The 26,002-nt window shown below is 40.9% G+C and overlaps 2 protein-coding genes across 7 annotated transcripts in view; one reads left to right on the forward strand and one right to left on the reverse strand.

Annotated features, from left to right (window-relative positions):
- vgll4b (vestigial-like family member 4b) overlaps positions 1 to 14,286 on the forward strand; it is a 37,767-nt gene extending 23,481 nt beyond the window's left edge. For both annotated transcript variants that reach the window (XM_071495430.1, XM_071495429.1), the window contains 3 exons: positions 10,404 to 10,671; positions 11,048 to 11,165; positions 11,989 to 14,286. In XM_071495430.1, coding sequence (XP_071351531.1) covers positions 10,404 to 10,671; positions 11,048 to 11,165; positions 11,989 to 12,245 — 643 coding nt within the window. In that variant the 3' untranslated portion in view covers positions 12,246 to 14,286. The remainder of the gene's footprint in view (positions 1 to 10,403; positions 10,672 to 11,047; positions 11,166 to 11,988) is intronic.
- Positions 14,287 to 17,659: 3,373 nt separating this feature from the next.
- The window catches only part of atg7 (ATG7 autophagy related 7 homolog (S. cerevisiae)), a 55,584-nt gene continuing 47,241 nt past the window's right edge, over positions 17,660 to 26,002 (reverse strand). For 4 of the 5 annotated variants that reach the window (XM_071495422.1, XM_071495424.1, XM_071495423.1 and 1 more), the window contains exon 21: positions 18,810 to 18,981. In XM_071495422.1, the coding sequence (XP_071351523.1) occupies positions 18,949 to 18,981 (33 nt within the window). In that variant the 3' untranslated portion in view covers positions 18,810 to 18,948. Of the gene's footprint in view, positions 18,982 to 26,002 lie in introns of all 5 variants that reach the window. The other variant, XM_071495427.1, reaches the window with a different exon arrangement.

Here is a 26,002-nt window from a genome sequence, read left to right on the forward strand (position 1 = left end):
TTCTCTTTTCTGTCTGTCTGCCTCTTTCCTAAACACAAAAACACACTGTAGCCTATGAGAACCTCACCTTGCTTCACAAGAAGCTACATGTGCACACATAAAACTCACTGTTTTTAAAAGAAGTCATTTTTTACTTGTGTATGCAAGTGTTTCTCTTGGCCATGTGTCTGTGGGCTCCTTGCTTGGTGAAGCTGTGCACAGGCAGGCTTTCTCAGAAGTCCCAGTTTGGACTCCAGGGTGCTACGCCAGGTTTAGCTGGCTCCACAGTGTTCTCCTTATAGCCACAGATCTCTGAAAGCTTGGAAACAGGGACTGCACAACAGAAAGATTACTCACATCTCCAACATTCCCACATTCCCACTTCCAGAGATTCCAGAGATTCTGGAGCGCTGATTGGTGGTGAAGAAGTACTGGGGCCAGGGGCAGTGGTGTCAGAACTCTCTCTCTCTCTCCCTCTCTTTCTCTTTCTCTTTCTCTCTCTCTCTCTCTCTCTCTCTCTCTCTCTCTCTCTCTCCCTCTCTCTCCCTCTCTCTCCCTCTTTCTCGGTCAGACTGAGTCAGTCATGGGACTCCAGCCATTGCTATTTATTACAGACACAGTCAAGAAGGTGTTAGGTGGAGCTGTGCAGTTTTTCATGCATGCTAGCTCTTATTAATACAGCTCGTTAATGAAGACACAGATAACATCCAGAATTAGTGGTTGGTGTTTTTTTTAATGCCACTTCACTTCCACCTGTTACACATGAATGTGCAGTGACACAATGGATACTGCACTGGATACACTGAAAGCCTTGGATTAAGAGTAGAGCACATTTACTGGCAGTATATTTATGTAGCTAAGCATTTGCCATCACACAGATGCATGTCTGGATGCACATGTAGCACACACTGTCATATGTGTATGGTGGCACATGAACATTTGTGAAAACAAAATGACTGCAGCAAATAACTGATTTGAAATCATTGTTGGAGGAACACTCCACATAATTCTTCTGACCACCAAATGCTTACCACCTTTAAATTCTAAAAATGTTTGCAGCTGTAGTCAGTTTGTATTCACAGAAATTACAAAGGACGGAAATGGAGACTCAGTCTCTCAAATTGCTCCTGCAGTATAATCTTCTCCTTTGCCAATGAGCTGTATGGTCAGTATCTTCTAAAGCTCTACAACATAACATAAACGCACTAAATATATACACGACTTTCCTGTCACAGGAAATGTGACTTCATAGCTCCAAAGCTCTACCAGTAGAAGTGTATTTCCTGATAATTGGTGAAGAAACAGCCATCTGGAATGTACTGAGCAGCAGATAGATAATACATAAATTACCAGATCCTGAGTGGATCCAGTTTATTCCACAATAGTTGAAGGGCTTTTACACAACCAATGTATATATTCAGTTGATAGTGTGACCAGGCAGGGATATATTGTGTTACAGGCAGGAATCTAATGACTGTTAAATGAAGTTGCTCTAGTGATATAAGGGGAAGGGTCTTTGTTCCTTCATCTTGTGACCCTTGGGGCTCACATAACAGAGGATTAGCTTGTGCATTGTGACATTTGTGCAGACTCATCTTGTTTTCTGTTATGGATGTGTCAGTGGTGGGAGAATTAACATTATACTCTGCAGTCAAACCAGGCAGTAAATCCGTCTTCCCACTCGGTGTATTATTCTGTTGTCTCAGTTGGTTTTCACGCTCTGGGAGATATTTTTCATGCAGCATGTGGTTAACTTCTGCATACATTGATAAGCAAATGCTCCTACTCATGTATCACAAGTTGGATTTTATTTTGTTAGTTGCTGTGCCACAGTACAATGGGACTTATTGTCATATCAGCTTTCTGTTGCAGTTTTTAGGTTATGTAAAAATAAAACTGATGCAGCTTAAAAAAGAACAAAATCTGTTACGGTTAAGGCTTTTTAATCCATACATGATTATTTCTTAGAAGTAACCCATGATAAAACATAATCCCTTTATTTAATCTTCATTTTAATTATGACCTTGAAGTCATTTGACTCCCTGATCTGTAGGTTTCTACCCAACAACAGTCAGTTGCTAGTTGATTCGCTGTGAGCCAAATTCAGGGCTTTCTATTTCACAAAGCTTTATCAGGATATTTTTTTCATCCTGCAAACCTCTTTGCCCCAGGGCCATGCTAAAAGTGTCTTATTTTAGTCATTTAATTTGAGGTTTCTCTGAGGGCATTCTTTCCCTGGCAAAGGTAACTGCCGAGTGACTTGTTGAAACCTGCAGTCAGAGTCAGCCTCTGAAAAGTTTTCCTCCTGTGTGCCTTTCCAAAGAACAGTGATTACACTAAAGTGGAGAATGATCGGTTGTCGTTACCGAAAAAGCTAAAAATAGTGGGTAAAAGAAAACATTGTAGGGCCCTACACAGTCGACTTGTCTTTATTTAACATATATGAGTTTTCTGCTTCATTGAACTCATTTGTCAATGGTAGGAACAATGATTAGGTGTAATTTGAAAATGATGGACTTAGTTCTTGGGAAAAATCTAGACTGTAAACCAGAAAAAGAACCCCTGCAAACCCCTCTATCACTACCATCGCACACACACACACACCAGAGATGGTTATCTGACGCCGTTCTAGCTGTTGGATTTTGCTGGCTGCTTCTGTCTGTGTAGCTGTCGTTTTTTGTCTGCACTGATTGCTCTGCTGAATGTCGACTGTTTCTGAATGTTTAGAAGCTTTTGTCTTCATTTTCCTTTTCTTTTTTTTTTTACTTTTTCCCTGTTTTGCTTGAATGGCAGTTTTCCTGTGTGCTGACTACATCAGTTGCTAAATAATGTGTGTTTTTGTGGAGTTGCCTCTCGTTGGCTGTCTATTGTCGGTAAATTCAGTTATATCCTCAGTGAGCGTTGACACAGATGGATACCTGATACCTTAGACATTGGGCGGGGCCGTAAAGGTGGAAGCTCAGGTCTCCTTTGTTGTCTAAGTTGAAGTCAGGGGGGTACAGAGAAGAGGGTGAGAGAGAAAAACTCTGAACCAAGTCAGGCTTCTTTTTAATGTGGGTCAGTATTAACAGGCAAGATAAATTAAAGTTTATGGCATGGTAAATTCTGCATGTAAAGGTCTAACTGGAAATATTGACAGTCTTAGTGGCAGGCTGATATGCACGTCTGCACTGAGTGGGCATGTGTTTGTGCAGGTATGCACATGTGTCATGTGTGCTGTCTATACATGCATGTGTGCTTGCCCATCTGTGATCATCTGTCTGTGTGTGAGTGTGTGTGTGTGGTGAGTGGGCTCCTTGTCAGGCAGCAGGGACTACGTTCTCATTTTCTCTGAGGAGTAGGAGGAGTCTTGAACAAAGAAGCCTTATCCTGTCCACTGGAGCCTGCGGGCTGGAAGCTTGCTGCTGCCTGCTCGCCTGCCCGCCACTCTGGAGTTGTACACCCTCGAGTATAAAAGTCCTCTTGCTCCGCTGTGTCATTCCTCCTTAAAAATAAGAGCCAGTCACAGAGCAAGGTTTTGTATGAGCTCTTAATTGGGGAATATAACTATAACTATTATATACGACTCACTGGGCTCTAGGTTTTATTTGTCAGATAACAAAAGCTGGATAGTATGTCAGAATTAAAAATGTATTGTTTTTCATCGCAACAATTTTGTGTGTGTGTGTGTTTTTTTTTTTTTTTTAACATACTGCATGTATGTTTTTTTTACATACTACATACTCCTTTACATACTTCTACAACACATAGCTACTGAATTTGATTGTGATGAGCCTGATTTAGGATTTCCACCAAATTATGCCTGATAGTCATTGTTTGTAGCAAATGTTCTTTTTCACGTTCTTCTTGTTCTTGGTCTCATTCTTTAGCCGAATAATTAGGCTCAATTGCCATTTGTTTTCACGTCATTATTTGAATCGCTGAAAAAATCATTCAGAGCTTTGAAATGAAGCTTTTAGTAGTACATATTCTGTCTCTCACACTCATGCAATGCTACTCTGAAAGGCAGTAAGTACTGTAGCATACAGAAACTGCAGCTGCTTTTTACTGGGAACTTCATCACTAAGTTGTTCTCATGAAAGTTTCTCCAGAGGCCAAATGGGGAGAAAATAAGAGAGAGGAAGTCTCTCTCTCTCTCTCTCTCTCTCTCTCTCTCTCTCTCTCTCTCTCTCTCTCTCTCTCTCTCTCTCTCTCTCTCTCTCTCTCTCTCTCTCTCTCTCTCTCTCTCTCTCTCTCTCTCTCTCTCTCTCTCTCTCTCTCTCTCTCTCTCTCTCTCTCTCTCTCTCTCTCTCTCTCTCTCTCTCTGTGTGTGTGTGAGCATGGCGAAAGCTGGTTAAGTCACTGTTACCCTCTTGTTTTACATGGGACTATTTATATAGTGTGTGAGCATGTGAGGGAAGGAGGGAGAGCATGTGGGTGATAATATTTTTTTTCTGTGTGTGTGTGTTCACATGTTTTCTTTGCCTTCTTGTTGTGGTTGTTCCCATATCCGATCTGTCCCAGCTTTGATAACAAAGGATTTTCTTCAGTTCTCTCTCTCTGCAGTCAGTTAACTGGCAAATATGTGCTTGATTTCTATCAGTACTTCCGCATGAGTGCAAATCTGAAAGATTTAAAAGGGCTGCGCTAAAATCTCATTGGAAATAGGGTATCTGTCTACTTGTTTTAGGTAGGCATAATATTAATATTACATAAAGTATGTTAATCATACAAATTGCGCTCTATAGTTCACACTGAGGTGTATTTCCTGTGGGGTTTAACAATTCAGTTCTAAGGATGCAAATATTTTTGCCAGCTTCCGCTCAGTCTCACTACTACAGCCTGGACTGAGTGGATTAATCTGTGTTGAGATGTTTGTATACTTTATATACATAGCCCGGGTAAGCCCTGTGGCTCAATTTCTGTGTGTGTGTGTGTGTGTGTGTGTGTGTGTGCGTGCGTGCGTGCGCGCGCGCGCGTGTGTGTGTGTGTGCGCGTGCGCGTGTGCGTGTGTGTGTGTATATATATCCATTTTGTGGGTTTCTGCAGACCTCGCAGAGCTTGGGCCTGGTTGTAACCTGTGGTTGAGCCTTCATCCTCCTCCTGTTTTTTTTTCTTTTTTGTCGTCGTCTTCTCTCTACACCCTGATTTTTCCCAGATGTTTCCTGTGTGTATCTCTCTCTCTCTCTCTTCTTGCCCTTTCTTTATTCATTTCTTAAAGGAGTAGGATATGAGCCTCTGCCCAACCAAAGATTTGTAGTGAGGTTTTTTCTGAAGACTCTGGAGCACAATTGTGAGAAAAAGCCTAGCACTTTTATAGCTCCTGTATCTTTGCCTCAAAGTAAAATATAACTAACTCACCAAATTTGCAGTCTCCTATAGAGCTAAAACAGGCACACTTCTGAAAACTAAACCATATTTTTAAAGTTTGTTTCATTTGTTTATATTTGTTTTATTTAGTTTCATTGTGGTATTTAGACATGTTGACACATACAGAGTTTATTGTTATTCTGGCAAGAGCAAATTACAAGTTTTCACATTTTACAAGAAAACAGACATACAGCTGTTTTTTTTTTTTAAGTCCTTTTTAAGTTTTCAAACACATGATCACAGTCAGGATCTTTAACTTGAGGTTAAGTTGAAGACAGAGTGTCATGTGAATGGTTACTTAAAAGGCAGCACTTAATGACAGATCTGAGTAGTGTAATATTGTTCAAGATATATGACCATATCATTTATGTATTGAGGGTTGGACTCCCTGGGTTTTAAATTAAGGGATCTGTTAGTGAGTGCCCACCACAGTGACTACCACTAATGCCAGGCTGCGCATAACCCAGACTCTAGTAAAATAGAATCAAATAGGTCAACTCCCTATTTCATTGTGTCAAGCTATCCATTCTGATGTCAGTCACACTGTTCCCATTTTCAACTGGGAGAAAAATGTCACACATGAAATGTCAGCCCTCTCACTCTTTGTACTGTTAATCACATTGAAAATAGAGGTGCTCCACAACTTATGCAAAACAGTTACTCTTATGTCGGTTGTTCATAAATTAATCGTTAACTGACAATAAGAATTTTGACCAATTCATACTTTCAGTTAAACAGGTAAACTATCCTTAGACATGAGCAGGTATTGTTTGCTGTGAGACTGAGCACCAGACTAACCACACAACATGTTGACATGTTGCTATTTCTGAATAAAAACCAGTTGATAAGCTGTCGGGTTTAATGCCAGTCCGACTCTGTGTTGCACAACCAGTAGTCTGGCTATTCAAACCAGAAGCTCCGATCAAAAAGCAATTCTGCTCCTCTGCTCTTTTGTTAATCACACATAGAGCAGATTTTTATAATAACCTCATAAATTTATAATGTAGAGCTTTTTATGTGTTCCTGTATGAGCGGGGCATCGCTTCTTCTGCAAGGATGAAATTAAAAGGGCCATTGCCTTTTGTGATGATCTGCTGGAATGGCCTGTCTGTGTGCTCGTCAGTGTTGCTCTCTGTTTACACACTCCAAATTGTTCCGTTCCGCCTTGATAATTTTTTATCAGGTACAGCCACTCGTCTATTCTAAGTAGTACATTTAAATCTTGTTGGTTAATAAGCGTCAGCTATCGGTCAACAAAATCCAAATGATCATCCCTACTTAAGCTTGTTTTTTTTTTTTCTTGTTTTTTTTTTAATGATTTTAAGCTAAAATTGTTTGAGTTTTCTGATGCATGGACATACAGTATTTCTCACGATTCAAGTTAGAATGATCAAAACAAATAGTTAAACCGGTCAAACAAGGACAGTGTCATGAACAAATATTTTATCAAAATGTGTTCCAAAGTTTTTGTTTGTGAATTTGAATCCACCATACTCCCTGAAATCCACCAACAATCAACCCAGATCTTTTTACGATCTGTAGGGACCACCGCAGCCAATCACTGTAATTAACATATTCTATTAAGGTTTTTCTAAATATCACAATGCTACAGAAAGACTTACACTTTAAGCCAAGTGTGAAAGGGTGCAAGATGCACTCACTCCCTGCTATAGATTGCTTTTGCTGTCAGAAGAGTTCAGTCTGATTGATTTGACCTGTAAAATATTGGGACTCACCAATATTCAGACAATTTGAGAGTGAGGATGGGGCTGACTTCTCCTTGACAAAGGCAAAAGTTTCATTTTGTTGTCTGGCCAACTGGTAAAATCTGCCAGCACAGTCACTTCAGCAGGCAAAAGCAACAGTTATTGCTAAAAATTAGAAGCCAGCAGTTAAAGTGCTGCTAACGAGAGCTTGTTGGTTTTTATGTAACTGACAGCATTCTCTTAAATATAACCATACATCATTAAATCAGCGCTCCTGTCTCCTTTTCTCTGTCTGTCCCACCTCAGAGCAAGCCAGTGCTGCGTGGCGTTTACTTCATATTTGATGCTTGATCTAAAAATGATTAGTAACCCAGTGAACATTTATTGTGAAAATTGTTTAAGCTGCATCCTCAACCTCTTCCCCTGTCTTTTCTCCACAATCTCCACTCCTCTTGCCTCTTTTCATTCACTTTGTCTCCCCATAACTCATGTAGGTGCCAAGTCTCAAAGTTCTTTACTTTTCAAATGCTGTCTCCCACGTTGAGCTCTCATCCTCTCCTCTAGCCTCGGACCTGGTAACCCTCTCTTCTCAGCTCTAGCCCTAGTTACCACCCCCATGCCCATCTCTTGTGATGTGTAGCCCTCACCATTCGCCCTTTCCTTCCTCCCCCTCTTTCCCCAGCTGCGACCCCAACAATAATTGAGAGGTGAGTAAGAGAGACAAAGACACAAAGTGGGTTTTGAATGCCTGATCCCTGGCATGAATTGTGGTCCAGGGTTTGGTGGGCAATCAGGCGAGGGGAAGGCGGGGGCGGTGGTGGATTCGACAGCTACACCATTCATTGGTCAGATTTGTTGATCCCGTTCGCTGGCTCCTGCGACGGCCCCTCTTGTGTGAGGATGTGGGCATGTCTGCTCTTTGGCAATGATTAAAGTTTGGAACAACTTCCACAACCTAACCCAGGACCCAGCTGCTGAGTGGGGACGAGAGAGAAAGACCTTTATTATCTGTTTGCCTTTTAGCTAATCAAGGTTTGTTTATAATTGAAGATAACAGCGTTATACAAGAGGACTTTGGTTTGTATCATTTGATTGAAAGTTGACATTTCCTTTTGCAGTAATTCAAACAATAACTTGGGCATTACCTTGAGCATTTGTGACTATTATAACCAGATTTTTCATTTGATGAACTCCACAAGGCATTTATTTATTTATTTTTTGACGATTTGATAAAGAAGGAAACTGAAAATTGATGCCACTAGGGAAAAACATAAAAGCTTGTTGGGGAGCTGTCGGCCAGGGTTTATGTAAGAGCTGCCAAGTCTCTCCCTCTTTAACCTTCAGGAAGTTTGCTGCCGATTGTGAGAGAAAAAGAAGAAAGAAAGACAAAGAGAGAAAAAAAAGAGAGGGGGTCTCTGCTAATGTAAGCCCTCGGCACAAATGAAGGAAACTACCGACCTCACTCTTTCTTAACGTAGAGGTCCGAACCATTCACATGTTATCCCCCCACCCCCCCCGACCACCTCTCCCCAGTTTTTCCTCTCCCCCTCTCTGTATTCCGTGGAGACTGTTTATTTGTGGAGGACGGTGCTGTGGGCTCCAGATGCTTGACCCAGCAGTCAGGTTGCCTGGTCACATGGCTCTACAACTGTTTGCCTGAACTTGTTGTTTTGCATCCAAACAAACCTTTAAAGGGCTGCTGCAGCTTTTCCCCTCAAGTCTGCTGTGTGTTCTCATTCAGACTTTTTCACATGGGTAGGGAAATGCCTCCACACGGTATATGGTGAAGAATAAAAATGCACGATCATGCTGTGTCCTGTCCACCATTGTATGAGTGCAGTTTTTTTTCCCCAGCTGAAGCTTTATTGTCTATGTATAGCATATATATCTGTGTAGAAAGGAGGAAGTCAGTGTATATGTGCTGATTTGTGAATGGATGGATGTAAGAATGTGGGTGCTTGAAACTGGAGAGAAAAGAAGAGATAGAGAGAGGCGAGTACAGTAAATCTTGCTCCCTGTAACTGGGCCTCAAATTGTAGGAGGGGAGTGGAAGGGTGTAATACAGTCGCGCGCGCACACTCACTCACTCACTCACTCACTCACTCACTCACTCACTCACTCACTCACTCACTCACTCACACACACACACACACACACACACACACACACACACACACACACACACACACACACACACACACACACACACACACACACACACACACACACACACACACACAGACCACATTTGACGCACTGAGCAAAATAATTGCTACCTGTTAAACTGCAAGCAAGTGTGCACAGCATCAGGCACAACTACTTCACTACATATTAAAGTCATTATCATCAGAGCTGGGAGCTGGGAAAGAAAGAGACCAAAATCTGTGTTGTGTTAAACTGTCGTTACTTTAATCCCTTATCCTTATCTCTGCTGTTTCAATGATTAAAATATGAGCTCACAGTTTGGAGAGAGCAGGACTTCTTTGTGATGGGAAGTAATTCTCTTCCATATGGAAAGTTTGTGACCAGCCCATCTTCTTTCACCTTTAGTATTCAGTTTGGTTGTGATTGTGGGTGTTGTGGGAAAGAAAACGTAAAAAAACCCCTAAAAAAATAGAGACGTCAATGACAACTTTGGCAGATTTAATCAAATGTCGACAGTGAGCTGCAGCTAGAGATAACTGCTTAGTTCACATCTATGCGAACTCACTGAGAGCAGTGAGTGCAGCTGGCTGCAGGCTCACTGGAGAGATAAAGTTGATTTGCTTACTGAGGAAACCGTTTTAAAACTTTGAACTTCATGCCCCTTTGCCCCTCTGTAGGGATAAATTTGGAGTCCATCCACGTTAGATAATGTTATTGTTCCTTCCTCCTTCCTAGAAAAGAGAGTGAGTGTGTGTGAGCACGTCTTTTTGCAAAATAGTCTTATCAAACTCTCCTGGAATCTGAGACGTAAGAGTGTATGTATGAGGTCACTATTAATGGTCCTGCACAGAACCCCATTTACAATTGTCTTTTTGTTTATGTGCTCTCTTTTCACCCTCATTTCATCCCATCTCTTTCGCTCTCTGAACCCCTTTTTACCTCTCTGTCTTTATTTGTCTCAACTGTTCATCTTTTTGCTCTATTCTCTTGGTACATTTTCACTCCGTTTGCCACCAGTCTTCCCTCATCTTGTTTGGGTATTTGATAGTCAGTTTTTGGAACCTGTTTCATGTTGGTTAAATACATATAATACAAAAATGTTTTTTAACTCCAAGTCTTGAGTTTTATAGAACAGTATCTTTTGTGACATTAATAGAATAGACATTATATAAATCTGCTTTGTGTAAATTAATGTGGCTTTTTGTCTCTACCTCTATTTCCCAGGAAACCTAATGGAGACTATCGCAGCTCTACTGTCTCAAAGGACCGTAGCCGAAGCCCCATCGAACGCGTGGTGTTGCCCAGCGGTCTGGGAGTCCACAGCAATCACATATACAGTCACGCCCACCACCACCATCACCACCTGGCCAGCTTAGCTGCCATGGACCAGCCACTGGCACTCACCAAAAACAGCATGGTGGAGTCTGCACGTGGCAGCACAGCAGCAATGACCACAGTGCCGCACACAGTCAGCGCCGTGGAACGCCAGCAGGTAACATGCGCATCCTGACTACATCTTTCAGAAATTTTTTGGGTAAACCTCAACCCTGGTAGGTCCCCTCATAATGTGACTAATGTGCTTTCATCAGCCTAGCTGTGTGGTTGGTTGAGAGTAGAAATTTCCTGTTTGGCTTGTAAACCAAAAATGTTTTAAAACCCAGGTGGTAACTGAATCATTCCCTCTCCCTCGAACTTCAAACCTCCTTTCTGACCGTATTCTTTACTGTAATGTTTCCCACACTAATTCTTTTCTCTTTTTATTTATGCTTCTCATCTCTTCACAAGTCTTGTTTTATTGTTATAATAAGAGTGGATTTTCAGGTTGGTTTTGATGTATGATGATTTGAATTTTTGTCTTTGTGTTTCAGAATCGTCCTTCAGTGATCACATGCGCCCCGGCCAACAACCGCAACTGCAACCTGTCTCACTGTCCTGTCTCCCATAATGGCTGCTCAAGCCTCACAAACAACTACAGGAGAATCAACAGTGAGTGCACTCATGCAAATGCATTTGGATGAACACATACATAAAGACACAGACTTGAAATCCTAATTCTTCATATTCTGTTATATTAGTAATATTTTTTCAGTGGGTTGGGTTTAAGGAGCAATGAGGGGCAAACATGATATCTCAATAATTTATGCATACTGATTACCAGGTGACTTTTATTGGGTGCATTTGTCTCTAAAAGTGGGTATAATTTTGGAAACAAACTAATTTCCCACTACAGTTTGTGGGAAACACTACCACAAGAGCAAATCTCTCTCCAGAGAAAACACAGCAGCCCATACTCTCCACATTCAGAATGACTTATATAACTAGTGATGTGAAAAAAAAAAAAACATCCCAATTTTCTCTCAGCGAGTCACAGCGTTTCTGTTTATAGCACATCAACTGCTTTATTTACTGCCTTGTCTGTTATCTCTGTACTTAAAGTCACTTGAGGCCTCAGCCAAACACACGTCTGTTTTATTCGTCCTGTCTGTGAGTGTCAGTCATGTTTTCTGTGGGTTGATAACTTTACTGTGGCTGTTTTTATAATACCAGTGAAATCCCTATGATCTCATTGAGGTTAACAGTGAAATTTAAAACGGTGATTTAATATAAAAAAACTGCAATGAAAAAGTGAAGTAGACGTTGGAGTTAGTATTTTTCCGTTGACCTAAAATGCACATTACCAGTGTTTTAAACTGATGTTGGGCAATAAATAACCCACTAAATATTATACAAGTGAGCTTTAGAGATGTTTTTCATTTCATTATGGGAACTAAAAACTCTCTCTTGCCTTCTCCTATCCTGCGTCTTTTAGCAAACACAGCCTGTGACCCAGTGATTGAAGAGCATTTCCGCCGCAGCCTCGGGAAGAACTACAAGGAGCCTGAGCCCGCCGCCACCAACTCTGTGTCCATCACAGGCTCGGTGGACGACCACTTTGCCAAGGCGCTGGGCGAGACCTGGTTGCAGATCAAAAATAAGGGGAGTCCCTCGTCGTCCGGCAGTAGCCCAAACTCCTCCCCCGACAGTCACATGGTCAATCACAACCACTCCCCCTCTGTGGTTTCCTGAAGGGGTGAGGGATTTTAGAGGGATTTACCCCCGTTTCCCCAGCCCTCCCAATCATCCCGGCTCCAACATCCATGTCCCCGTCACTCCTGGTCTGTCACCAGCATCCCAGAGGGAATGCCTGCCTGCTGGTCTGCTAAAAACATCCACAGCCCTCAAGCCTGCTCTCTCTATGCACTCATAGAGGATCAATCAAGCAATAACAAAAAGGTTGTATTTTCCCTTCTCTCCTCTGGTATGTTAATGCCAGACAACAATCAGCAATGAGTGATGAGGGCTCGACTTGGGGACTGACAGGAGCATCAAGCTGCTCCTTCTATTCATTCATCATCCCTGCATATCAAGCTTGGAGCTGAGCAAGTGTCTGTAGTTATATGTACATAAAAGAGGAGAGGAAAGGCGGTGTTTTAATTATTAATTTTCTTTTCTTCTTTGGTTTTTGTTTCTTTAACAGTAGTTTTGTGTACTGCTTCTGCATTATGAGATGCCTGATATTTGATAGAAAAAATAAGAAAGAAACACTCTGGAGAAAATAATCACAAACCACCTGACTGTGCTACCAAAGAAACCTTAGAGGCTGATGTTTATCAATGCCCACATCAAAAACAAAACAACAAAAAAGCCATCTTGTAAAACCCCTCCCTCTTTCTTCATTCTCTCACCTTCCTTCTCTCTCCCGCTCTCTCCTGTGTATGTGTTCAGGTGATTATGTTACTGTATGTGTATACTTAAGCGAGCGACTTGGTCTGATTTGCACTACTGCCGTAGAGGGTAAAGGCTAGCATGTCAGTATTGCAATCTGGCACTGCGCACACTGGGACTGATAAAGCTGAGCTAAAACTAGTTTGGACCTCTATTTGATCTCCCATTAATTCCTGTTTAAAGTTTACCTGGCCATGACAAGCAGTACATGCATAATTATTATGCATATCTGAAAAATGGAAACTACACACCAGCAGGGTTGGGCAGTATAAAATCAATATGCAAAGTAATTTGGATTTGGATAATTTATTCCAATATAAAACAAATTTTGCCACATCACTGCATGTTGATTATTACATCTGTTAAAAAACATGTTTGCATGGTGAGAGAAGGTGGGTGAAAAAAGGTTGCTTCTTTTGCCAGGTCTGACTGTCTAAACCAGGCCGTATCCTAACTGTGTGCTCATCACTTGGTTCTGCCTGTGTTTAGTTACCGTTAACTAAATGGATCCCTCCCCATCATCACTTGACAGAGCATCAGTCCACATTAAGTCACAATTGCAGTGCAGAGAGCTCTCCATATTAGGGCAAGGGTATAAACAATCAGGTACACTGTGGGAGGAAGTGGCCGCTCTTCAATTTAAGTAAATATCCATCACCATGGATACTGACAGAAGCATTAGTCACCCAGCTGCTATATCGTCCCACTTCCCTGGATAACATCCCCAAAACAAGTCATGTGAATTGTGGATAAACTCATGTCTCACCTTTTTTTAGAGTAACTTCACAGTGATTTTGTCTACAGTTGCCATGAAAAGTGTAAGGAAAATGCAATTTTATATGCAAGTATAAAATATTGAAAGACAAAACAACTTAAATTCACTTCACCAGCCTGCAATTCAGACTGGACAGTATGAGGATGTAGTGGCCAGAATTAGTTTCTTGACCCACCTTTCTTCACCATATGTATGATCAACTACACATGCATCCAATATGTGGATTAATCAGTGTTGATCGGTATCAGCATGGATAAATATATTGCTGCCCCACTAGAAACATACAAAATTAGTTCACCTGCTTAAATTGTGCCAAATTGTTGCAGGGTGATTTTTCCAAGCACAGTCAGGTTCTGAAATCAGTGAACTGTGGTGTTGATGGACATCACAACCATGATGAGAGGAGATTAAGACGGAAAACAGTTGTCTAACCTGCACTGTGTTGAAGGTTGGTCTTTGCTGAACAATGTGCTTTGATGTGTTTCACAGGCTTAACTGCTGACAGTGATGAGGGGATAGATGACACTGCATGTCATTTTGTGGTTGAAAGAAAAAAAAAAAAGAAAATAGTCTGGTTTCTCGACCGGGGGAGAGAAGATTATTCAGATCTCTTCAAACACGCCTTTGTTTTTGTAACTCTTTGAACATGGGTGTTGTAATTATATTTGGCTTACACCCTGCTATCCCTCCCTTCCTCCCTCCCTCCCTCACCTACACACTGTGGTTTGGTAGATTTCTACAAGGTTTGAAGGGTAAACTAATGCTTTTACAGATGCATGTTTTTTTTTGTTTTGTTTTTAATAGCTGGTATCTATTAGTGTTTTTAAGCATTTCAATCTTAACTACTATTATCCTTTTCATTCGGACGTTAGTTGTTACTTCTTTCGTTGTTAGTAACGGACATAGACACTATACACTCACTGCTGGGTCAGTTGTACTCCATGTTATTATTGTTATTGTTATTATTACAATTTTGTATTTTTGTTTTCCATTAATATCAGTATGGTAACAAACATCTATAGTGGGACAGCCTCCGGACAGGCTCTGTTTAATGATGAGAGCTGCGTTTCTCAAAACCATCTTGGCACACGAATCGATTAGCTCATTCCCGCAGCAGAGCCGTGATCGCTCTAGTGTCGAGTTGGCTTTGGGATATGCAGCCCGTCATGGTTTTCTTAAGATGTTGATCCATCGGTGGTACAGGATGCTACAGCCTTCAGCATGACTGAGCTGAGACACCAAATTGACACAAATTAGTCCGCAGGGCCTTGCTTGCCACAAAAGCAGCTTAGCCTGTGAGTCTGTCGGGTGCCATCTTATAATTATGATCTCCTTCACCCACATTCTTGCCACAGTCCAAAAAGCACTTGGTAGAGGACAAGCTAGCAGGCTAGGAAGCTTTTGGGAATCGAGGTATTGTTAGAGTTAGAGTTGACGGCTCTCAAACATCTTTATGACTGTAACAAGAGTGTCTTAAAATGATCACAATAAGGATTTTGTACTATGAAAGAGCAAAAAATAACACCACAAAAACAGCATTGGAAAACATAGGAGAGAAGCTAGCCATCAAAACAACACTTGGTTGTTGGTTATCGGAATTTATGATGTGCTGTCAAAGCTCTCTCAGCCCTTAGCAGTTGACTTTTTGTGTCGTGACTTGGTGTCCAGACTTATTTTTGTATTTCAGTGCTTTCTTTTCTGAACAACATTGTATTGTTGCTGCAGTTAAGCTAGACTGCTGCAGTCTGAAGAAATGAATTTTACTCTATAAAAGAGCCTGCGCCAAGGTGGCATACATTCCTCCTATAGGGAACTTTGTTCAGGCCTCATACACACTCTGCAGACACAGTTTCTTGCATCTTTACCGGAACAACAAGGTGTCCACTTCTACTCGTTTTGGCCACAAATCCATACTACAAGACAAAGGAACAACCAATGCCATAGAACTTTTTTTTGACATTCAGAGCGTAGAACTTAATGAACTGGGGTTGGAGGTTGGTGTCATTCAGTAGTAAAAATACCAAATTATTTCAGGTCTCTGAGTTGAGGTTTATAGGTGGCAAGGTTCATATTGGTTTGTTACACCCTTTGCAGAGTTTTCTACACAGGATGTCAGTGTTCTAGAAAGTTGACACATTCCATCCTCTACGATTAGAACAGATGTGACAGAACCAGAAGTGGTGGTAAATGTTGTAGAATCCCAAAATGTTAAATCATAACCCAACTGCCAGTGAATTAGTTTCCATAACAAATGAGTCTTCTCCAGTCTCAGTGTGCTTTCTATGACAGGATCAGAGTGGTTTGGATGGTGATTTTTAGCAGGTTTGGGGAGGGGGAGGGGGGAGCAGAGCTTCAGGAGCTGAGCTCCTGTAAGCACAGTCTGTGAGCCACAAGACGTTCAGCTGCCACTCAATCTTTTCATAGTGACACAACCTCCTCCTCCTCCTCCTCTCAGATTCAGTTGACCCATGATTGAGATTGGATGTAGTTAGCAACTTGCTAGAAAACACGAGGGAAAAGGGCTCGGTGTCCAGAACATTTTGTTTTCCTATTATTTTTATTATTATTATTATTTCTCATTATTATTTTACTACCACCCTGTAGGTAGGAGGCTCTCTTTTTGCTTCGGCACACACTCCCTACACACTGTAGGAAAATCACTTAATAAAAAAAAACTTTTTTATAATAGGTAACTATAAGACCATCATTACGCTGTGCGTAACGAATGTACAGAGAAAAAATCGTAGGTATTTTTTGAGGAACAATTAATTTGTTAATGATATGTAGCTATTTAATTGTTGTTTTCCCTGTCCTTATATTGTAATCATTACATTTTCTTTTCTGTGAAAAAAGTTGATCTTTTTTGTTTATAGAGTTTGTCTTGTTAGAGTAAAGGTTCAAGTGCAGGAGCACAATAAATGTATGAAACCACAATAAGCCACTGGTGTGTCGGTGACAATCGCTACTTCCATTGGTCCCCGATGTTCTGCAATCATTTAAATTGTGTTCAATCATGTGACTTCTGAGACATCTGAACAAAAGTTTGACTTGTGCACAAAAGGAGTTAGTCCTTTTTTAGCAGGCAGTGATCAGTTAGCATGTTTTGCATCGATGGAACAGAATGATATTGCCACTAGCCCCGTGCATCTTTTCGGCCATTTCCATTTAACTGTTAGAAAAAAAAATGTACATTAGTCCTGGGCTAGCAGGCAGGTAAAATTTCCACCACTGCATGTAAACAATACACACTGGGTGTTGAAAGTCCTTTGGTGACTGCTTTTGGTTTACAGATGGGAACTGAGCTACAGGTAAATCCAGTCTATATGAGAATTGGTTTAACATTACAAGCTCATTGAAATCATAACACTAAAGCATATTTCAGTCATAGTTTGTGCTCAAGCTCATCTGTGTCATTGCCTGTAAGTGAGGCTGAGATGAGCAAAGCAGCAAATGAGCTGTGGGGACGTCACGGTTCCCATCTGTGGAGGCCATTTTGCAACTGTAAACAACATGAAAACTGTGCAGATAAATCAGAGGAGTTGGTCTTTACTCTGACTGTACCACATTTTCCAGGTCCTTTTTGAAGTGGAAGTAGCATGTACTTAGTGGTAGTAGTACTCTGAACTGTAAAAGAAAAAAATTGTATCAAGAAAACAGTCAATTTGTGGCTCTGTGTCTCCTCCTACTAAAAAGGTTTTGGCAGGCCACCTTTTTTGTACGTAAAGTAGCCTTGATGAACAATAAAGTGCTTTTAAACCACTGTCTGAGTGTGTGGGCTTCTGTCTTGTAACTGTGTTGTGTGTGTTTGATGCTGTGTAATGGTTAAGACCAATGGTACAAGGGGATGATTATTTTGGAGAATGAAAAAGGTGCAAAGGTAATAAAGAGCAGACAAATGTAGATACACATCTGAATCACAGCAATTTAAAGCTCACAGATGTAAACAGAGAAATAGACATTTTATTCCAGTTTTTGTTGAAATACTTAAAGAAGAGAATTAGGGCAACAGAAACAGCTGGGAAAAGACAGAATTATGAAAACAAAGTGTGAATCCTGAGTTTAATCTCACATACAAGGATAAATCTGGAGGCAAAAGTCTAAATTCTGAGAGTTCATTTCAAATTCTGTATTTTCCTCACAATTCTTCACTCTCTATTTCACACGGCACTAATCCTCTTCCAGATGTAGCCAAGCTGCTTTTGAAATACATTTCATCACATTGAAAATATTGTACATGTTAGCAGAACAGATACAGAGCACATTGTTTAAAAAAAAAAAAAAAAAGAAAAAACTGCACAGATAAGCACCTGCATGCATCAACACAAACAAACCATTAAGACCTTCATTTTCTCTGTTGGCTGTTGTAGATTAGACTGTCGTTTTGGGCTACAGGTTTGTTTCTAATGGTTCTATATCAAAAGCCACAGTTGAGCTGCTGTACAGTAACGTCTGTGCAGGTTTTCTCAGAGTAATACTTTGAAAGGAATAAAGCTGGTCTTACGATTAACCTTACAGTATGTATCACTGTCACTAGTAAACAGACAGGGAGATAGATGGATTTGCTCGGTTGTCGGCTGTGTTTTTCTATTTTCATAATTCACCTGAAGCGCTTTTTCAAACTGAATGAGCGAGCAGATGTAGTTTGTCAAAGTCTTGCCAAAACGCTCTTCAGCAAATCCATTAAATGTGATGATGGAGAGACTGTAGGGGGTGAGTGAACCTATGACCATTTAGTGAAGCTTTTTTTTTATGCAAATGTGGGGTGTTTTGTTGTGTTTTAGCTCAGAGAGCTGAGCTGATCTAAACTGTGAGCAAATGTGACTGAGAACATCATTAAGTAATAAGAGCAGGCATGTTCTCCCTTAAATACAACTTCACACACACATTGTGGAATATTGACTTGATCCCGTTTCTAATGTCACACTGGAAAACAGACGTTCATTGAATCAGATATCAGATATCGCTGTTAATCAATTTGACCTGAATTTTGAATCCAACACTTTGGCTGATCTAGGATCAAAATTTAAAGCTTTCCAGCAACTTTTCTGAAGCAGCCTCTGTAATGTACTTGGTTTTGATGATGTGAATTTTGTGACCGTGTCCAGTGTTGTCCACAAAGCCCTCGCTGAGCCATTCACTCCTCTTGTCCTTTGTAAATGTAAGATCCATTCAGAAGAAACAGACAGAAACATGGATTGGAGTGTCCGGCCTTTTGGTGGCTTAGGGTCTTCAGATGCTCTCGTCATCACTCATATCCCAGATCTGACAAGGCACAAAAACACACAACAGAAAAAAGATGTTGAAATATACAATTAACACAGATGCCATGAACCAAATATTCTTAACTCAAGTTCCGTGTATTTGTGCAGGCTTCAGTTGAGTCAAAAAGCTATGTTTACTTTCATGTTACAATCACTAGTTTTTCACCGACCATTGTGTGTTAGGTCGAACAAACATGAGTTAATTTCTTTCCTCATGAAACATCTGCAAAGATTTTCTGAAAATGTTGAAATATTTAATATCATGCATTGTTTGAAACTTGCTTGGTTGCAGCTTTCTGCCAAGGTCAAGAATGAACTCAACAAGTCACACTTAATGTCTATGTCTAATACATGTGGTCTATTCATGCGTACGTACAGTTTGTACACTACACAGAGTCATAAGGTATCATCAACAGTGCAATAACAGCCTTGTTGAACTGTTGTTCTGGCATCAAGTGGTGGAGTCAAAGATGCATGTAGACACACACTCAGTCGCCAGAATTATATAACACAAACCCCAGCACATCATAATACAGACCAGGACGGATCAATAAATCAAAGCATTGGATCCATAGAACCGCATGGATTTAATACATGTCTACTAACAGCCATGAATGTTTGATTTCATTTAAAAAAAACAGGAGGAGACAGATAAATGGGACTAACAGACATTTCTCTGTAAACAAGTGACCAGTAAGTTACAACAAAATGCACTTCAGAGAACTTTTCCTGGCTATATGCACCAAAAAAAAAAAAAAAAAAAATTACTGACAGCTAAAAGCTTTCTTACCAGGAAGTGACAGCAGCATGTGACTCACACGCACACACACACACGAACCTGCTTTGCAATACTATGTCAGTAAACAACAGTGGCTTTCTCATGGCAGCAGATTCTTCACATTCTCGCTCTGTAAGACGTAATTCACATACTTCTAACACTGGAATGTTTTACACAGGCACACACACACACACACACACACAGTTTTGACACATACATGCAGGATTCCTTTGACTGTGCTGCTTCACTACTCAAGGAGCTGACATGGGAATTCCAGTGCGACAAATACAGCCAAAAGCCCCCCTGATCTTACATTGTATAATATTCCCTACAACACGGAAAAGTCGAAACCCATCTAAACAAACGACCAAAGTTGGGCTGTAACTGACAATTACTTTGCGGTCATTCGCAACGAACATGCAGATTATTTTCTCAATCAATCATTCGGTCTATATAAAGTCAGAAAACCACAAGACAATGCCATCGAATGTCTTGCTTTGTCAGACCTACGCTCCAAAACCCAAAAATATTCAGTTAACTGTGATATAATCCATTGATCAATTATCAAAATTGTTGTTGATCAACTAATCCACACTGATGATTAGACACACATGCATACATCAAAATGAAACCTAATTAAACTTTGTACGGTTAAACTTATAAATGAACAAAAATTGTTTACAGAGAGGTTTTCCAAACTGTTTTTGACAACACTTTCATTTTTGTTTTGTCCCCCCCCCCCCCCCCCCCAAATAATAACAAGTTTCCTGGGCAGTGCACGAAAACTCGGTCGAACATGCAAAAAAGTGTCTGTGGGCAAGCATACGACATGTATGAAGAGAAAGTATTTCGATCAGTAAAAGCAGAAAGTTACCCTGATGCATTTGTTAAGCTCTTTGTGCTCCTGTGTCGTGTTTGTGAAGACAGGCTGGAGTATGAGGAGAAAGAGGCTATAATTACACACTCTAGATAGTAACTGTGACGCACTGGGGCCTCGCAGTGAATGACTACGGCATGGTAAAGGGAACAGAACGTGGAGGGACTGTAATGGCCCTGCCACTTCTGCTCAAAGCACAGCGCATGTCCTCGGCAGCACATGCCAGGAGCTCTCAGTTATTTATTCTTGTGGAGCCAGATTTGACAGGTTTATGCCAATGCAAGAAATCTATTTAATATGAACAGTCCAAACCTCACAGCACGTCGACCCCATTAAAACAGAGATGAACTTCTGACAACTGTACAAAGTGTTATGCTCAAGCAGGATGCTCTTATCATGGCCGCACAAAATCCATATTTCTGTATGAAAACGTATGTAAATGTGTGGGGAGCATGAATGAAGTCACAGGTGGAGCTTCAATGCATAAAAAGGAAAGGAGCTGGTCAATATTTGGGGAAATTCTTTCATAAATAGTGATGAAAAGACTCAACGGACGTAGTTGGCCCGAAAAACAGAAAAGTGGAAGCTGCAGTTTGTGGTATTAGGGGACGTTTTCTGTGCTGTGAGCATTTCTCGATGAACAGCAGATTATCCATCTGCCCGCTACGTCTGTACAAAATCTTAAATGGTGGTGTGAGCTGCCCAATACAAGCACAGATTTTAGTGTTTAACAGTTGGTTTCTACGCAGGCACAATGATACAAAACCTGGCAATCTCACTGTGCCAGCCAGTCACTGCATCTGGTGTTGTTTCTCAAGAAATATTTACAGAACGAAAGTGTAAGTTTGTGTATAGATTAAGTAATTGAGATACAATGTGGTACAGCATGAGCTACAGAGATGCTGTTTCTCCCTGCTTTGTTTTTAAGCTAAGATAGGCTAGATTAGTATTGACTTCATCACCTCACCCTCTTGGAACTTGTTTCCAATAGTGAAAAGAGGACGCTGGGATCTTCAGCTAAAAGCTTAAGTTGTTACAGCAGTAGCGAATACAAGTCAGATTCTTCCATTTTATTTAGTTTGTTTCTTGGGCCTCTGAATCTATTTCAATGTTTTTGGTGCACTTTTGGTTTTAGCTTAACGTTTGCATTTGGGCACTCCTGTGGTCACTTGTACCAGTCCTCTGGCCTGAGAGGCAATTCTGCAAAAAGCTGTCTAACCTGTTCTGTAGCATGACGACCTGAGCAACAGTCTACCGCAGTACAGACTAAAACTGTGTGTTGTTCTGGTGTTAGGTCCCTGTAGTCTTCAGGCAGCCTTTTTTTTTTTTTTTTTTTTTTTTTACAAACTGTGTGTAGTTGGAGAGTTGCAGGGCAGCGTGGAGAATCAGGGACAAATTCATATCAAAGCTGGATGTTCAGCATTTCTGCTCCACTGCTGCTGGGGAGCGAGCATCAAAAGGACAGCAACCAAAGAGCTCTTTGAAATGAAGCGACACTGGAGCCCCTCTCTGGACGGCTGCCATGCCGCACTGATGGCGTGTGTGTGTGTGTTTTGAGAAATCTTTTGTGCAAAATGAAAGAGACAGGGGGGAGAGAAAGGAGAGACCTTATGTAACGTGAATAGCTCCAGCAAACTGAAGCCAACAACTTTACTACAGTCTTTCAAGAACGACTGAATACTTTGGATGTTTCTCAACCTTCTACCTCTGTTGCCGCAATGCATAAGCAGATTTCTGCAAAGCAGAGATCAAAATAAATCACTTCTCTCCTCGCTCCGATTAGGCAGCTTACTGAAATCACCAACTTCTTTCAAGTTAACCAATAATGTGGACCTGAATGTAAACCAATGAAAAACAAGTAATCAAACTGTAAGGCTTGGTTTGTTTTAGGGAGGCTTGAATAATTGCTGAATCCAATGGTTGTTTCGCAGAAAATCAAGCATATAAAATTGATTGTGACATTTCCAATGGGAATTTGCTGCTTTTATATGTTTACAGTAGTAGAATAGTGTCTATGCTTTTTAGCTTCTCCAAAACCAAAAGGACAAAAACGAAGAGCTATTTGTAAGCTTTGCTATTGCTACATAGCCAACATTAGCATCAACAGCTGTTTACTTCCCAGTCAAGAACAAACATCGTTAGTTCAGCATCAAACTTCATCCCTTTACTCACTAAGAGCAGTGGAAAGTGACCCATTTGTTTTGCTTCTATTACTATCACCCCTTTTCTTCTACTGAAGTTAGCATGCTAACCAGCTAGCACCAGTCTGGCTGCACCCTGTCATCTTTTTCCTGATACTGAATCACTGTAGCGTCCAGTCTGCCCCGAAGAAGTAGCTCTGCTCAGAGGAAATATCATCACCTCTTGTACTGTAACCTCAATGACGGCTGCAGCTCTTGGCAAGGCTACTAAGTGAGCAGCTGTTAATGCTATGTAGTTATAGCAAGACTTACAAATAGCTTCTTCGAGAATGGATATGTCTGCTAGCTAGAGCTCTGACATGGTTTTTACTCAATTTTGGGATATTACACTCCAGCAACCCCAGCTGACGTCCCCCGACGTAGCATCATCCCAGCTAGCGTTGCATTAGTCAGATGCATGGGTTTGTCCTCGTCCTCAGAGACGTTTCTCTTGCAACATTAAAACTGGACCATACTGTCTTGCTTGTCCAAGTATGTGAACTAAGCAGATGTCGATTTGGGCCCAGGGAAATTTAGATGTGTATTTTTAACTATTTCAAAGACTTAACAATTAACCGGAAAAATAACAAATTAAGCAACAATAAAACAAAGTGCTAGTTGCAGCCCTAGCCTGGATTAAATGTCTCCTAAGTGGTTGACACCCACACTACACACACATACACCAACATACATACACACCATGACAGCACCTCAAAGGGATTGGCAGACACACAATCAACAACACATCTTCAACTTTGAAGCAGCCTTATCGCTTCAGGACCTTCAGCCACTGCAGGTTAAAAAAAGAAAAAAAAGGCTTGCTGGATGTTTCATTAAGTCCAACAGTAAGCTGCATGTAATCATTGTGTGAATGTGTTTGTGTTTGTAATCAGTTGGGCTCCGGCTGATATGACAAGTATAATCCAGGCTAGTTGTTGAAACAAGGCTGGGATCTGATCAGATAGAGGAGGTTTTAGCTGGGAGCCGCGGCCGGTGGAGTCACAGCCAACTCTCTGCTGCTGCTGATTATTGTTCCCCCGCAAATACAACACAAGCCTCAGCATGAGAGTCTTTAGCAATATTTACCACTCTGCAGGCCTGTGTCAAAGCACTGCTTCTGGAAAAGTAACACCACAACTACAATATATTTGCTGTCTGGTATGACAGTGTATTAAGAAGCAACTGTTCAGATCAGTGGGATTTCAATGACATTACCAGTGTCAGGCACATGGCTCAGGGTTGCTGCTCCTTAGGCGAGCTGATACAAATTTACTGAGCCTACTTACAGGAATACATCTTAAGTGCGGGTGGCCCCAGTGGGAATCCACCCTCTGAAGCCATTCAGCGAGGCAGTGCTACACAACCACTGATGGGCTTTGCTGTTAAACACACATCTGCTTTACATATTAGACCTGACACCAAAGCACAAAGCGCAAAGTCAAGCTTTCATCATGGAGACTGGCTCCATCTGATATGCAATTAGTGGACCACACAGAGTGACGTGGTTTACGGCTGCTGGATACAATAGTGACTGTGTGCTGAACTGTGTGCTGAACATGGAGGAAGAAAAGTAAGGCATCCTGTCAAAGTGAATGCACGTTTTAATTCTTGTGATCTTGGATAGTTTATGTGAGTTTTTACGAAGCTGAAGAAACTGTAGGGACTACGACTGATATGTCATTACAAATAGTGTGAGCTACGCTGTCATCCAGACTGCTCACTGGAAAGATAATACAACTTGAGCTATTTTCAGATATGGAGCCACAACCATGCTGGTTTCCATCTGTCTGTTAAAGTAATGGCTTTTTGTATTTGCTTTTGTGCTGTATGTAAAGTGTGTCGGTGGATAATCATTCATTTGAATGAAAACTGAATATATAGGGAGGCAGTGTTTGACTATTATTATGTTTGAGGGTTGTTTCCTGTCTTGCGCAGCACTATAAAGGGGAAAAATAACAGTTTACATGAAAAAAATCTCTTTATGAATATAAAACTCGCCAGTTTTTTTTTGTAACAAGATATGTAACAAGATGCATATTTAATTTCAGTTTTCTGTGTATGTGACTTTGAGCTACTGTGGCCTTCAAAGCAATGTGGCAGCATTCAGCTCAGACTTGTGCCGTGTTGGAAGTGTTATGGAAATCTTAGAAACCCTGATGGACTGAGACTTCCATTGTGACTTTTAAGGGAAAAAAAATGACTTGTTCGCTTACTGCATATGATGAGGAGCATGTCTGAAAGTGGCTTTAGTCAGCACTTCAGTGAATTAAAAACTAGCACAGTGAAAGTGAAGGCTAATACATTCGCTGCGTTTGGAGAACGTCCAGAATTTGTTGATTCTTAATAACACTAATTGAAGCTTTGGCAGAGAATCATTCATATTCAGATTTAAGAAATAATGTATGCAAAACATGACTGAGAATGATTTTTCCTTTTTAATTCTTTACAGTTGTTAAATATGGAAATGTGATGGTGTTTCAGACTGTCTGCTTCTTGAAAACTGCACAATCATCAATAATGTTCAATGAAAACCAAATTGTGTTAATTCCTGCTTTCTGATCTATAAGAAAACCCTTAGAAATATGCTGTTGAAATATCAGCACAGGGGAATTACTTCAAACAAAGGGGTGGCAGCCATGGAAATTCTTGTTTCCTCAAACAAATGAACCAACATCTGTTACCCACAGGGATACATTTGATGATTTGTGTTAAAGAGGGGCGGATGCTTCCCCTTTCATCCCCCCCATAAGACCCCCTGAGGGCAGGTTTTACATGAAGAAGGGGGAGGAAGACCCGCACAGCTACTTCTACTATCAAAGAGAGATGAACTTGTTGGCAAGTCAATAAAAGAAGGAAACAGACACGTTTTCACATGTTCTCAGCTCAACAGTTTGGCAGCTGAGGATAAAGGCAAAACTGTTTGGAGATGAAAGATTCCCCTCTTCATCTATTTTCCCCTTTATAGCTTCCTTCTTTCTTTTTCCTCTCTTCTCCTTTATATTCCCGTCCTCTCCACTGGTTAACCACAATCCACTCATCCTGGAAACACTTGTAATACCTACAAAACACTGCTGCATTGGAAACTACCTAAACAACAATAGCAGGTGTGTATGTGTGTGTTTGCTGACTTTATTATGCTGAAACAATTTTACAACCCTGGCAATACACATGAATCCTGTTCACACAC

The sequence above is a fragment of the Trachinotus anak genome, unplaced genomic scaffold (assembly GCF_046630095.1).
Source record: "Trachinotus anak isolate AG129_WGS33_773 ecotype Australia unplaced genomic scaffold, CSIRO_AGI_Tana_v1 ptg000013l, whole genome shotgun sequence".
NCBI classification, from domain to species: Eukaryota; Metazoa; Chordata; class Actinopteri; order Carangiformes; family Carangidae; genus Trachinotus; species Trachinotus anak.